The sequence below is a fragment of the Parus major genome, chromosome 1 (genome assembly GCF_001522545.3).
Source record: "Parus major isolate Abel chromosome 1, Parus_major1.1, whole genome shotgun sequence".
Taxonomy (NCBI): domain Eukaryota; kingdom Metazoa; phylum Chordata; class Aves; order Passeriformes; family Paridae; genus Parus; species Parus major.
In genome coordinates, this window is record NC_031768.1 from 72598406 (window position 1) to 72613526 (window position 15121).

Genomic DNA, 15121 nt, shown 5'->3' on the forward strand with positions numbered 1-15121 from the left:
ACCCACCATAATGTTTCAGCTCAGGCCCTGTGGTTCTAATGAAGATGTGAACTATCCATTCCTTTTCATAGGAAAAAGGTATCTTCAGTACCAAGGTGGTATCATACAGCAAATAATTTTTATGAAATAACAGCAGTTTCCAGTAGCGGCATTCTCCAAGTTACCAAGAGAATTCTGTGTCAAGGGTGTTTAAGAAATGATAGGTCAGTGACAGAGGGAGCCATAGTTAACATTCTTTATTGTCAGGTTTCAAGCCAGAATTAAAATTTGACATTGTTTATTTGTATAAAAACTTGCACTGATAAAGCAATAAAAGGCCAGTTGTCCAGATCTGTAATCACTGATGCTTTAGGAAATTTTAGAATAGGAGTTACAGAATTCAGCCACTGATTGATAAATAAGATGTAACAGCTACCACTCAGTTTTGATCAGAGAGCATTTAAGGCTGTGTTCCTGATGCTACTCGGGCTACAGCTTCTGTATCAGTATTGCAGAAGCACCTCCTCCTCCATTGCAGATTCCTGCAAGACCATATTGTCCTGGTTTCAAAGCATGGGCCATGTGAACAACAATTCTTGCTCCAGACATTCTAAATATAAAAAAAAAAAAAAAAGAACATAGCTTAGTTTAAAGGAAATTCTTAATTTGACCTACAGAGGGCAATTGGTGGAATATAGTATCAACAAAAAAATCTGAATCCTTTTGTCTGCAGTAGTGTGCAGTTCAGATTAAGTACTGGTGCTAGAGAGGAATAAACACAGAAGTTTACTTAAACATGCAGTTTTTGTTTGTGTATGTAAAGCTAAAGTTTCTTTGGGATAAAGAGATCACCTCCACGTCAGCCTTTATATTCAGAGTACCTCTACATGCAGCAAAGCTCTTTCAAAATAGGGAACAAATCTCCCACAACCAAATCAATAATTAAATTCAAACATACCCTTAATTTGCTTAAAACTTGTTTACCTAGAAGACAATGCCTCGGTGCAGAGCAAAACCCAGAGCTTATTTTGCTTACCCTATTGGATGTCCAAGAGAGACAGCACCTCCATTAATATTTACTTTCTGTGGATCAATGCCCAGCATTTTAATATTGGCCAGCACCACAACACTGAATGCTTCATTTATTTCCCACATTGCAATATCTTCTTTTTTCAGACCTGTCTCACTTAGAATCTAGAAATAATACAAAATAATTACTACTATGATAAAATTAAGAAAGTAATTATAGAAATAATAGGTCTATTTTGAAGTCAGTGACTCAGGCTGCCCATACTCAGATTCACAAACTCACATTTAGGAACCTCTTTGTCAGATGGGAAAAAGCAAAACTCAGGGACTGAACCACAAACTTGAGTTTTCACCAAAGAAGGAAAGGACTGCAGTCCATGCCAAGGATATATTTCCATCACACAAAACTAAGACTGCTGCTGCAGTTAGTCCATTTAAACTGATAGTACTGCCTCACACCATACACTTCAGCACCTTTTAGAATGAGTCTGTCCTCGTATAACTGTATTTATTTTGCCTTTTGGCCGTACAAGCTGCAAAACTGTAAAGGTGTAAACATATCCAAAGTTGCTAAAAGCAGTATAGAACAATACTCTTTCAAAAGAGGTGTGAGAAACTTTTTAACTCTGGAGATCTGCATTGTAGCTTTGGTCCTCTGTAAAACATTTGTTCTTAGTATTTGTGACATCATTATAATTTCAATCCCTAATTCAAGAAAGCCCACTGAGAGGGGATGAATCGGCAGTGGAATGCTTGGGAAGATTGTTCTTTTTTTCCAAAATGTATTCCATTTTGCTCTTACCTTGGGAACAGCATATGCAGGTGCAATTGGAAAGTCAATAGGATCAACAGCAGCATCTGCAAAAGCTGAAAAAAAAAAATAAAATCACAGAAGGTGTTTAAAGACCTTGTATTTTTACCATACATGATTTTCTTTGCAACCAGCAAACACTGCCAAGATAGAAAAATTCTGAATACCATGGTCCATGAAATAGCTGCATCTAAAATGTAGTGCCCTAAGTAAGGCACAAAATAGTATTTTCAGATTTTTATTATATATAGAAAATTCTGTTTATGGTCTAAAGTTTGCTGGTTTAACACTTGAAATTTCAAGGACTGTCTGGAGAATATGCAGCCATAACGTCAGGTAACCATCCAAACAGGACTCCCAGTCTGAGAGCACATAATGGGAGTATTTTCCAGGACTTTCCTAGAGGTAAGAAAGATCGTACCTACTATCCGTGCCAAGGGTTTGACATTCAGTCTCTTAGCTGCCTCTGTAGTCATCAGCACCAAAGCAGCTGCTCCATCATTCAGAGTACTGGCATTAGCAGCTGTAACTGTTCCTAGAAAAGGTAAAACATTCCTTAGACAGAGGTTATGCAAAACAGCTCATGTATATCCTGTTAAGGATTGTTTTTCCCTGAGTTAATTGAACATGAAGTCTCAATCATTTGGTGAAACCCACTGCACAGAGTTCACTAAAAATGAATTGTTTTCTGATACCTGTTTGATGAAACAAATGCAGCCACAGGTATTTGTATCTTTATCCCAGTGCCAGTTTAGATCATGCCGTCCATGGCAGCTGCATCACTGGCATTTCCACAGAATTCCAGCTCAGGAAGAGCTGTGAATGAGGGGCAGCTTTGAGTTAGCCAGGAAGGTTTATCAATTACAGATTCAGGAAGCAATGGCAACTCTGTAAAGCCACTCCAGCTCCACAGCAACAAGAGTCTACACTTGGCAGAGACCAAGTCAACAGTAAAACTGAATCACATCTGTCACTCTTGTTAAGTGTCCCAAACAGAGGCGTTCACTGGTTTAAGGTTCTTGGACCATCTTTTAATCCAAACCACTTCATGCTGTTGTGCAGCACGTTTCTTTATCTCAGCAGACATTTAAAAATAAAGGGACTGCTGTTGGGCATTCAAGCTCCTGTGAACAGTACTCTCCACTGTGACAAAGCATCCTTGCACTTGGCAGAAAATTAAGCCAAGTGCTTAAATTAAGTTCTTTTAATGATATTTACCATTTTCTTTTTGGAAAACAGCTTTCAGCTTTGGAACTTTACTGAAATCAACACGTTTGTATTCTTCATCTTCTTTCACTTCTGTATCTGGCTTCCCTGAAATTCAGATTTGGTTTAGTATTCTGTAGAACAGTTGACTAAATACTGCCTTACATAAATAATTTATTTCAGTAAAAAAGTGCAAATGCATGTAAAATACACATCAAGAAATGTACCTAAATGAACTGAAAAAAAGTTATTCCTTAATTTAATTTATTTACAGCAGACCCATTTATAGTTCCCAGTGGCTGAACAAAAAGGACAAAGAGTGTATCTTTAATGTAAATTAAAGCAAATAGATACAAATAGATGTCCTTAAGCCATAACTAAATTCAATAGCTAACCTTTCACTTAGACAAAAAAGAAGATATTAAAGAAAAATTGAAAAACAAAAACCAGATGACAGGTCACTGACTGCTGTTCACCAGAAAGTCTGCCTAACAGAAAATTCTTAGGTGATCAAAATTAATGTTCCTGAGATTTGCATGTTTAAACAACACAATCTGCATTGAACGTAGACAACGTTACAGCTTTCTATGAGAAACACAATCCATCTCATCAGACCTTTCCACAATACCTTTTTTTGAAATAGTGACAGGAACTATTTCATTTTTCAGTACTCCTGAGTCCCAGGCTGTTTTGCTCTTGGTGTAGGAGCCTATGGCATAAGTGTCCTGCTCCTCTCTGGAAATAGTGAACTTCTTTGCAGTGTTCTCAGCACAGTTGCCCTTGGAGAAAACCAGGCCTGTTAGGTTTGGTATTCCTGAAGATGCAAAGCACAACTACAGCTGAAAAAACCTTAACCAGCAGATTTCCAGAACTGAACATGAGTATTATTTGGTGTCCATTTCTGATTTACACAGTCAAGAATAAATAGTAACTCTTAGTAATTGTCAGATTTAGCAAATGTTTTCTGGATCCAGATGATCAAAGTCATAGAGGAACTTTGCTTACAAGTTGCTTTTTTTTTCCCCTCCCATTAAAAAACTGCATGCAAAAGTAAGTTTTAAAGTGCTCAGGGCTGACATCTTCAGAGACCACATCTACAGAACCACATGTTCACACTGTTTTCTTAGTGTTTTCATTCCATTACCTTGCCTATTCCAAAGATTATAGGAACAGGTCAACACACACAGCTTACTTAGCCTTCAGAATCTCTAAAAACTGTAGATATAAAAAGTATATATCTGTTTTTTCTAATTACTGGAATGAAATAAGAATGAACCAACCAAATAATTTTATATAAAGGTAAATCATGATTGCAATTATATACTCGTAATTCATTATCACCACTATCTAAATATCCAGTGACCAAAAAAAAAAATAAAATAATTATTTAATCAACTGGAAAGATTTGCCCTTGAAGAGGTTTTGTTTCACCTCTCATTTCATTAGAAAACCCAGTGAATCAACACAAAACCCTTTAGTATTGTGTCCCTCCATTCTTCAAACAAGCAAGTTCACTTCTATGTAATGAATGAATTTAAAGTCTTCAAACCTCAAAGCAACAGCAACTTAGGCTATTGTCAAAACACTGGCATGAGTAAGCTCCTAAAGCCATCCTGTGGACTTGTATGTTCTCACACAGACTGTTAGGGCTTTCTAGACAACCTACATCTGCTATAAGACAGACAAAAGGTTCCAACGTACTGTCCCAATCTATTCAAGCCTGGTGTATTATAACTGCTAGAATTTTTTCTTCACGTGAGGGAACTAGCAAAGCCACTCTTTAGATTCCTATAAAATCCTCACATTCAAAACCCATTTTAGCTGAAATGTGTGAATGAATTTTAACATTCCCACACAGCCTAAACACTAGAGTGCAAAAAGAATAAGTCATGGACAGCTGAGGTCTGTATCAAATCTATGGACCACAGTACATATTCTTCATTACATGTTTTCCTGTATCGCAGCAAGAACACCAACTGATCAATAAATAATGCCCTACATCTGTGAATTAACACTGGTAAAGGTCAGAAATATTCATAAGCTGAAAGTAGTCATTCTCTTTTCAAACTTTTCTTCCCTAGTGATTGTTCTTGACTATCTTTGCATCAGTTGTTTTCCATATCCATCCTAAGCTTGCCCTTGTTTGTCCAATTTAAGTTACCCTGCTGATGAGTAAGCACACCAGCTGACTCAAACCTTCCCACAGGAGGTATGAGATAAGTACTCTGGGGGAGGGAAAAACATGAGCCTGCTGGATCCTACAGAGCAGGTATCCTCAAAGACACCAGGCAACTTGCTTGCTCCCTCCCTCAGATGTAGCAACAGCAACCCATCAGCAGCAGAATTAATTTTTCTCATAATCCTTGCTTTAGGCTATTTAGACTGCAGAGACAGGTAACTACTAACACACAAACTGCTGTGGAGTTTTGGTCTTCTGTCCAGTCCCTCCATTACAACTACTGCAAGAAACTTGGTAATGGAAGATTTTTCCTCCTCATTTCCAGGCTTGCTAGATGAAACAGTTTCATAACAACTGTAAGCAAGCTCTTCAGATTTGCATCAGGTCTATCTATGGTTGATAGATGAGCACTGTGCAGAAATATTTACCATATGGATATGGTTATAAGCATCTGTCAGCCCATCTTTAACTATCAGGTCTTCCAGCTTTACTCCTCCATAAGGTGTTGCCCCTCTGCTCATCGTGTAGGGAACATTAGACATGCTCTCCATTCCACCAGCAACCATAACATCCTGCCCAAAGGGAACAAGATAAAATTAGTAATCATGCAGTGTTCTCCATGACTTTCTGTAGGAACAATATTAATAAAAGCTTAAGCACGGGTGCTTCATATTTCTGAGGAGTCTTAGAGAAAGAGGAAAAAAAAACCCTTTAAGCATTTAAAAAGCAAGCAACAAGAACAACTGAAGATAGTTAAATCTACCCTGGTAGAAACATGACATGAAGTAATAAAGGAAAGAAAGAAAGAAAGATGGAGACAAAACTGTTGAAAAGACAGAAAAATCAGAAAGGCAGTGGAGATATGGAAGCAGCAGCAGATCAGAGGAACAAGAGGCCCTGGCATTTCAATTCCATAAAGTGAAAGACCCAGAGAGAGAGCCAACACAACTGTTTATATAATGGTGTACACTGACTCAAGCCACTGGGAACCATCACTGACTGTCATACCACAGATACCTCACAGCCCACAGCCAGGAAAAACAAACCAATACCAAAACCAGCCCCCCATAATTTATAGCGCTAAGAGACTAATAACTGGCTGAGTCTCTGCTTTTGCTGAGACTGGCAGCACAGCTTGTATGATTAATTCAGCTGAAAATTCCAGTTCTATTCAGAGCTCATGGCCTACATCTGTCAAACCAACCAAAGGCACAATCACTCTCATGAAGTCATTGGATATAAATGACTAAATCCAAATGCAGCTGTTTACAAAGACATGCTGGGCTGGTTCAAAGTCTGGTGACAAGATTTCCATCAACTTCAGCAGGCCCCAGACAAAGTGCTGCTCTCTGCAAGGCAAGGCCAAAGCAATAAAGCAGTTGCTTAACTCTTCAACACAGCTAGACTGTGATTTCCACAGAAGGGACATCAAAACTTAAATACGTTATTTTTGTTCTAAACACACACAGAAACAAAAGTATTCCTCACTTATGAGCCACTTACTTTTAAAGCAAAAAATATATATAACTGAACTGATGATATTTTCACTTCCAAAAACCAAAGATGCTGCCAAAATGCTTTAGATGTGGAATTAAGAACAAAACTGAAATGTCTTTCTTCACATTCACACTTCTCCCACATTCTCTGCTGCACAGTATTTAATGGCTTACTGAAAATGATGTATTCTCCTATCCTCCCATCAAGTGACAGTTTTTTTCCCCACTGCATAGAAAATCTTCTAAGAAAGTTGACAGAGATGAGCAATTCTCCTTCATCAAGCTCTTTAATTAAACAGCTTATTCAGCAACAATAAATTCCACTTCTTCTAAAACAATAAAGAAGACTGAAAGACCTTTAGTGTACTTGGAAACAACATTGCTTGAATAGGTGTATTTAATTTATTTAAATGTTAACACTCTCTGAAAGTCACCAAAAACTAAGTCTCATAAAAATTTCTTCACCTTTTCAAAACTGAAAGCTTGAAAATTCCCTTAATTATATTTTGAGGGCTGGAGTGGTAGGTGGTTTGGGGATACAGCTGTAGAGACATGATGTAAATACCCCCAAACAATCCACCTTGTTTTCTCAGCTCTAAGAACATGTCTGAATTTTCCAACTATAGAATTCACTTGTCTTTTCTGTTTTGAGTTCAAACATACTTAAACAACTACAAAATTAGGGTAGCTTTATTATCCCAAGCCAAAAGACAATCCCAAATCAAAGAGCACAGTCATTGGTAGGACAGGATCTAAAACATTAATTCTGTGGTTTTTTCCACAGAACAGCACAAAATCCACATACCTGACTCCCACACATCAGGCTTTGTGCTGCCATCATGATTGATTTCATTCCTGAAGCACAGACTTTATTGACAGTTGTGGTAGGAGTGGCAATTGGAAGACCTAAGTCAAAGAAGTTGTTTGTACAGCTGTTATTTGAAGGGTAGACTTTAGCATTTTTAGTGGTGTTTCAGCAACATTTCATATGGCACCAATTTTTATCTAAGCCCAGAATGTTCAGCTTGCACTATTTATCCTGCCAGGGCAATTTTTCTACACTTATCCATAGTTACCATCCTTCTCAGAGACCCCTGTTGTTTCTTCCCTTCCAGCAACTCACTTATGATATGGGGGAAGGCAAGGAAATGGAAGATCGAGGAAGGGATTCCAGAACTGTTCCTGTTCCCAAAGCCCTGATCTCTGCCTCTAAGCAGCATCCAAGGCTGAAAAAGCATAAATAAGCTGTAGACTTTAGCAACTGGTAACAAGACAGACGCTAGGAAAGGCTGGACAGGGCTTTGAGCACCCCAGTCTAACGGAAGGTGTTTTTGCCCACAGCAGGGGGTTTAGAACAAGATTTTTTAAGGTCCCTTCTGACTCAAGACATGACATAATTCTGTGAAAGAACATTACTTATCACTTTGCCTAACATAAAAGTAGTTTCTTCTAAAAATGTACAGGAACAGACCCAAGAAAGTACACAGCTCTTCCCTGACCTACAGGCTTTCCTAGAAACGAGCTAAGGTAAGGAATCCCACCCCCACAGAAGAAGGGAGAAGAAAATATTTTCTGCACCCCAATCCCTTTCATGCTATAGTTAACATTATACAGTGAATCCTTCCAGTGTCAGCTCCAGACTCCACAGGAAGATGAGTTGTACATACTCATGAGATGAAGAAAACTGACTCCTTATCCAGTAAGAATTAATAATAATGATATACTGAAGAAAAAAGTCTATTTTGTAAAAGATTCAGAGCAGCACCCATGTGGAATTACCAGCATGGTCTCCAGTACTGTCTTCTCCAGGTTCTGCAAACACTGTAGGCAATAACATCCCCCTTGCATGAGTGCAACACGCACCCTTCACTAGGCAAAAAGCATCCACACACTGTTCTGACAAAGGGCTGCCCACCACTCTGCTTTAACTCACAGCCCAATAGATTCCAGATACATAAAGACAGAAAACCTCCAACCCCAGTGTCAAGAGAAGAAATACCTGCACCCAAGACTGCTTGTCTTGCTGGAGCTTGTCCTTGTCCAGCCTGCAGGACATTGCCCATATAGGCCTCTTTCACTTCTTCTGCAGGGATTCCTACAAAACAAAATCGTTTTGATTCAGGATCCTTTTGACAAAAGGTTCCCACTGAAGTTTTCTATCAAAGACTAATGAAACTTGCCACATCCAACCCATGTGCTAATAGAACCCAGGCCCCCATGGGTGCATTCCAGATCTCTACCCTCATTCATGGAGTATGGTGAACAGGTGACACCCCCAGAAAATAATTCTCCTGTCACCCAGCAGAACAAGCTGCAGTTATTTCACTGAAGTCAACATTTCCAAGTCCCAGTAATCACCTGGGAAGCTCAATTTTCCTGGCTAGTTAAATGCACAAAACTTCTTTTGTGCTAGAATTATGTCTAAAGACAGTTTTGCTTCTTTAGCAAGGGCAAGCCAAGGCCACAGGAAGCTGCCACTGGAGAGAAGATGTCTGCTCTCCTGCTGCATATCTTGCAACAACCCTAGCATCCAAGAGTAGTACTATCCCTCCTCTTCCCTAGAAAAACTTTTTTGCTAGATTAAATCCATCAAACAGCTGACAAGGCTGTCCTTCAAGTACATGTGCCCACATAAAAAACAGGAAGGGAAAGGAAAGGCCACTGGTCTCAGCAGCAAATAGCCTTTTCATCAGCTTACATATGTCATAAAAACCCATCCCAAAAAACCAATTACCATGTTCAGTCACATTTGGACTAGCACAGATACCCCCAGACTATGTTCTACTCCTAGAAGCAGCACTTAATTCAGATTGAACCAAAGCCTGACAGTCAACTTTACTTCAATGTCATTTGTGGATAGACTTAAAAATGCCACAGGAGCAAAAAACTCCTCAGGACATTGCAGTTTTTTTTCATTACCAAGCCATTGAAAAGACACTGAGCCACTTGAGGTTTTCTTTGTCACAGGAAAAAAATGTGTATACATACCTGCTCTGTCAATTGCTCCCTTAATTGCAATAGAACCAAGTTTATTAGCTGGCAGTGATGAAAGAGATCCTTGGAAAGATCCAATAGGTGTCCTTACGGCACTTGCTATCACCACCTCCTATGTGCAGAAGAACAGTAAAAAGTCACAATCTCTCTCACAATTGCACACATATAACAGTATTTTAAAATGTATCTACTTCTTATTATTTCACTGATGCCACAGCTTCTCTTTCATCCTGCAAGTGTTTCAGACCACTAAAATTTTTATTAATGCATGCAGCATGAAGAGTAAACATAAGGAAATTGGTGGGCAGCGGCAGCACACAACCTCTGGATCATGGAGCTGTGGTGAGATGGCTCACGTGGCTGAAGTGCTGCCATGCAGGGATAAAGGCTCTCCAGGAAGGACAAGGAGACAAGGCAAGGGGGGAGAGGAGAGGCCTTGAACTTTATGGGACAGAACAGGTAGAGTGCATTGAGCTCAGACTTAGAATTGATGATATTTGCAAGAACCTTGAACAACCTGGAGCAAAGGGGGATCAAAGAAAGTTGGTTGCTGTTCAAAGACTGTCCCCTCTGAGCTCCAGAGCAATCCATTCCAACAAGCAGTAGGTTGGGTGAAAATTGTAAGATGGATGAAAAACTCACACACAAAAATGAACCATACAGGAGATGGAAATGGAGACAGAGAATCTGGCACACAGTCTGAGCAAGCAGGGATGAGGTTATAAAAGCCAAGACTTGAATCTGGCAAAGGAAGTCAAAGGCAACAGGAAGGGCCTCCATGAGCACCCAAGAAGCAAGGAGGATATGGGCCTGCTGCTGAACTGGGAAGGGGATACGGTGACAAAGGACAAGGATGAAGGACTGAATGCCTCCTGTGCCTCAGTCTTCAGTACTAAGACCAGCCTTCAGGAATCCCAGGGCCCAGAGACTGGGGGAAGGGTGGAGCAAGGAAGATGCACTCTTGGTCGAAGACAAACAAGTCAGCACAAACTGGACATACAAAAATCCATGGCCCATCCTAATCAGATGCACCCAAGAGTTCTGTGGGAGCTGGAAGGTGACTTTTTAAGGTTACTTTCAATAATGTTGGAATGGTCACAGCAATTTTAAGAGGTGCCCAAGGACTGGAGAAAAGCCAAGCGTGACTCCTATCCTCAAGAAGGATAAGAGGACCCAGGGAACTACAGGTCAATCAGACCCACCTTAATCCCTGGAAAGGTGATGAAACAACTAATCCTAAAAGAACATTTACATGAACAAGACAATCATCAGGAGTCACCAGCATGGGTTCACCAAGGGGAAGACACACTCAGACAAACTGCCAGCCTTCTACTGTGAAGTGACTAGTTTAATAGAGGAGGAAAGAGCAGACATTGTCTACCTGGACTACAGTGAGGCTTTCACCACTGTCTCCCATGAAATCCTCACACAGAAGCTAAAGAAGTATGGGCTAGACAAGCAGACAGTGAGGGGACAGAAAACGGCTGAATGGCCATGCTGGGGGTGGTGATTGAGGTACAAAGTCTGGTTGGAGGCCAATTACCAGTGCTGTGTCCCAGGGGTCAACACTGGGTCCAGTCCTGTGAACATCTTCATTATAGACTTGGATGATGGTGCAGTGCCACCAACCAGCAGGTTTGCTGGTGACACCAAACTGGAAGGAGTGGCTGATACACCAGAGGATTGTACTGCTACAGAGAACTTCTACAGCAGCACCTCACCATGATTAATATTACAAGGAAGGGTGCAAAGAAGGGAGAGCCAAACTCTTTTCAGTGGTGGCCAGTGACAGGACCCAGTGGGCACAAACTGACACAAAGAAGTTCCCACTGAACATCAGGAAATACTTCTCCACTGGGAGTGTGATTGAACTCTGGCACAGGTTACCCAGAGTGGTTATGAAGTCTCCACTCCTGGATCTATTCAAAAGCCCAGGTGTCAGCAGTTTAAGACATGGTATGACATTCAGCCCTATGCCAGCAGTTAGAACAATTTACTCTTATTTTGTCTCTTAGCTTTAGTACTACATCTGCATACACACCTGATAACCCTGTGAGAATCTGGCACCAAATAGATGCACATGTCAGACCTCTGGCTGCCCCTGACAGCTGTCAAGAAGCAACAGTGATTGCTTTCAACTGCATTGATTTCAGTGAAAGTTAACCACAAAGCTTTACAGGACCTGGTCATGAGATGATGGGTTTTTTTTATTTACACAGGCAAAGAAAGAAAACACTACCAAAAAAATAAAAACAAACAATACTTGTTTAGAACTAAGAAAGGCTGTCTATTACTGTAACCCCTTCATCATGATTGACTTCACTTTTCCTCATCTTTTATGTTATAACAGCAAATTGCAGATTAACACAAGTAATTTCAAAGGGATCAGTTGATATTTCATTTGAAATCAGCTGTCTTTTCCCATTCTGGGTTGATAGTTACATGAAGCTTACATCAGCTGACATACTTCTAATTTTGTCCCACACTTAGCAAATCAAAATAAAAATGGCAATCTGACTATTGTTTCAGATTTTACAGTAAAATATGGCTTGGGCACAAGTGACATTGTCTTTAAGACAGTTATCTCATGATGATTCTCTTTAAAAAGTCAATGATTAACAAATAAATCTAAAATAGCAATTAGTCAGATAGGGCTTTATACTTACATTTATAGTACGCTGCGATGCATAGCCACGGCTTGGATATTTCAGAGCCTGAAAATAAAAAAGTCCTCAGAATCTCACATCAAGAAAGCCAATGCCATAATGTTTCATTATGTAATGCACCCATTTTCATAGAAGTTATTATTCCAAAAATTAATATCTAAAAAACACTGAAAAAATATGAAGAAAAAACATAACATGCCTTTGAAAAGAAGTGTGGTCTAGTACAGTCTCACCATAACATCTGTGATAAAATGTTTTCTGAAAAATAAACAAATACTCCTTCAAAAACAACACCGAGTTCATTTTGTCCAAGTCCATTATGTACACCTACAGCATATGTCTAAGCCAGGGGTGAGTGGTGTTATCTTGGAAAAAGTTTGCTAGTCCCTCTGTCTGCTTCTCTGGACTTTGGTTCATTCCTACCATTAACTCCACTGCTTTTAAACAGTGGCAGTTTGCATCTACAACTTCCACTCCCTTGGTGCTTCATGAACAAAAATGAAGATAACAAATTCAGAACATCACACTAAGATAGGACAATATAACAAAACCAAGAAAAAGGGATTATCTGAGAGTCTAATTCACCAGCCAGTAGCTTCATCTAATTAAATAGCGCAAAGATACAAAATTATATCTTTAGGTTTGTTTCATATATTAACAGAAAGATCTTTCCATTAGTGGCTTAAACCACTTTCTTCAGCCATTTCCTTAGACAACATTTCAGCACTCTGGAAACTTTTAGCCTTTACTGAATTACAGCTATATAAATACTAATTAAAAACAACTGTTTAAGAACACCACCATTTTTACAAATTAGACAATGCCTTCTGGTTGTGTCTGCAACATGAAAATTTAGCCTATTTCTCTTCTTCATTAGCTAACCTTCAACTAACAAAAGGCTGCTTTTTTTTACTGTTTTGAATTAGTTGCTTGATTTGGGGGGGGGGGGGGGGGGGGAATTTTCATCTGTTTTTCTCCCCAGCTCAAGTAATAATAGGCAGCAGGAAGTTTTAAATTAAACTTCTCCCTGAAAGAGAGTTATGTCCCTTACAGGGTGTTAACAGCAGTACTTTCAAGGGTTAGCATCAAAAAACCAAAGCCTAACCAAGCCTAGCAATATAAATACCTATGCTACCATAAATACTCTTACTGTACAAGGCCTGAAATTTAAACTGAACAAACCAAGCAATTGTTTACCAAGTACAACTGGCATCTGCTAGAAGAGTTCGTACTCCGTCGGGAAGGGAAGGACCCACTTCCCCAGCTGGGTAAAATGCAACCTTCAGCTGTGCACATGGCAATTCGGGTGCGATCCACCTGCCCTCCTTTTCCTCCCGGCACAGCTCCCTACCGCCGCGCCAGAGGCCCTCGCCCCAGGCAAGGCAGGCACAGCCAGCACCTGCATCCAACAGTGCTGCCGGGAACACAGGCTCGGTGGGCAGCGGCATCCCACCGCCCAGCTGAGAAACAACACCCACAGGTGCAATTTTGTATCTTTACACTGTTTAATCGGAGGAATCCAAGCCGACTGCTGGCCCTGCCCCGGCTGGGACATTCCTATGGCTGCAGCGGGTACCGGACAGGGCTCGGCAGCCGCGGCACTCCCGCGCCGACCATGGAAAAAGCCGCGCTCAGGATCGCGGATAAAGGTCCCGCCGGGCTTAGTGCGGGGCCCGGGGCCGGGAGAAGCCTTCACCCATCACCCCATCACCCCTCACCCGGCCCGGGACCCGCTCCCTCCGCTAGGCTGCCTCCCGGGCCGGGGGTTTTCGCAAGGGTGAGGGGAGGGGGTGCAGCCGCCCCGCCGCAGGGGCGGCGTGACCTTGGCTGAGCCTTTCCAGGCCCGGCGGCAGGCCCGGGGCTGCGCAGGGAAAGAGAAGGGAGAGCTGGGCCCGGGGTCGCCTCACCCGCAGCAGCCCCGCGGCTGGCCGCCGCCCGCACAGCATCGCCCCCGCTGCCGCCGCCATGTTCCCGCTGGCGCCCCCGTCACCTTCACCGCCGCCGCCACCCCCGCCTATAGCCGGCGGCGCCCCGCCCCCTGCCCGCTGCCATTGGCCCCACTGCCCAGGGCGGTGCCACGCCCGCCCCTGCCATTGGCTGCCGCGGAAGGCGGGTGGTGGCGTCAGAGGCGCCGGCGCGTGCGTTGCCTAAGGGGCTGCTGCTGCCGCGTGCGCGGGAGATCCGCAGCCCGGGAGCCCCGCTAGGCTGGACATCTGAAGGAATTTCTTCACAGAAAGGGTGATTAGACATCGGAATGGGCCGCCCAGGGAGGCTGTCACTGTCCTGGAGGTGTTTAAAGAAAGAGTGAGCGTGGCACACAGTGCCGTGGTCTGTTTGAGGCGGTGGTGTTCGGTCACGGGTTGGACTCGATGATCCCGGAGATCTTTTCCAACCGGACGGATTCTGTGGTTCCGCAGCGCCAGGCGCGTTCCACTCGCCGGCGGTGCTGCCGCTCGGAGCCCAGCCGGGGCAGGCGCTGCGGGGGCTGCGAGGGACGGCCCCGGGTGCGGGGCGGACAGTCTGGGATGCCGCACCGAGAAGGAAAATCACTGGTAGCGAACCGTATGGAGACAGCGTGGAAGATCCTTTCGTGAAAAGAAGCAGCCTCCGGGGGTGTGTCCTCCGCCACCGAGGCTGCGCTCCGCCCCTCTTCGGCCCGGCCCTCGCCCGCCCGGCGTTGCAGGTTAGGCTGACCTGAGCCGCGGATATTTAATCCCGTATCGGAAACATCCTACGTACGACAAGGTCGGTGGCGCTGAAA

The 15121-nt window shown here is 42.4% G+C and overlaps 1 protein-coding gene across 1 annotated transcript; it reads right to left on the reverse strand.

The window, feature by feature from the left end:
- Positions 1–221: 221 nt before the first annotated feature.
- ACAT1 (acetyl-CoA acetyltransferase 1) lies at positions 222–14350 on the reverse strand. Its single transcript, XM_015621386.1, has 12 exons — positions 14268–14350; positions 12361–12408; positions 9689–9806; positions 8700–8795; positions 7506–7606; positions 5633–5776; positions 3654–3804; positions 3038–3133; positions 2241–2354; positions 1811–1875; positions 1016–1173; positions 222–589 (listed from the first exon to the last, which is right to left on the reverse strand). Exons 1-12 carry the CDS (start codon positions 14325–14327, stop codon positions 469–471), a joined length of 1272 nt encoding a protein of 423 aa, XP_015476872.1. The 5' UTR covers positions 14328–14350; the 3' UTR covers positions 222–468.
- Positions 14351–15121: the final 771 nt, after the last annotated feature.

Coding starts and splice junctions, on each gene's coding strand:
- ACAT1 (XM_015621386.1), bottom strand. CDS start 14,327: ATGGCGGCGGCAGCGGGGGCGATGCTGTGCGGGCGGCGGCCAGCCGCG. Junction 2,355..3,037: donor TGTTTTCCAAAAAGAAAATG/GTAAATATCATT, acceptor TACCTTTTCTAG/GAACAGTTACAGCTGCTAAT. Junction 590..1,015: donor TCTCTTGGACATCCAATAGG/GTAAGCAAAATA, acceptor TTTTATATTTAG/AATGTCTGGAGCAAGAATTG.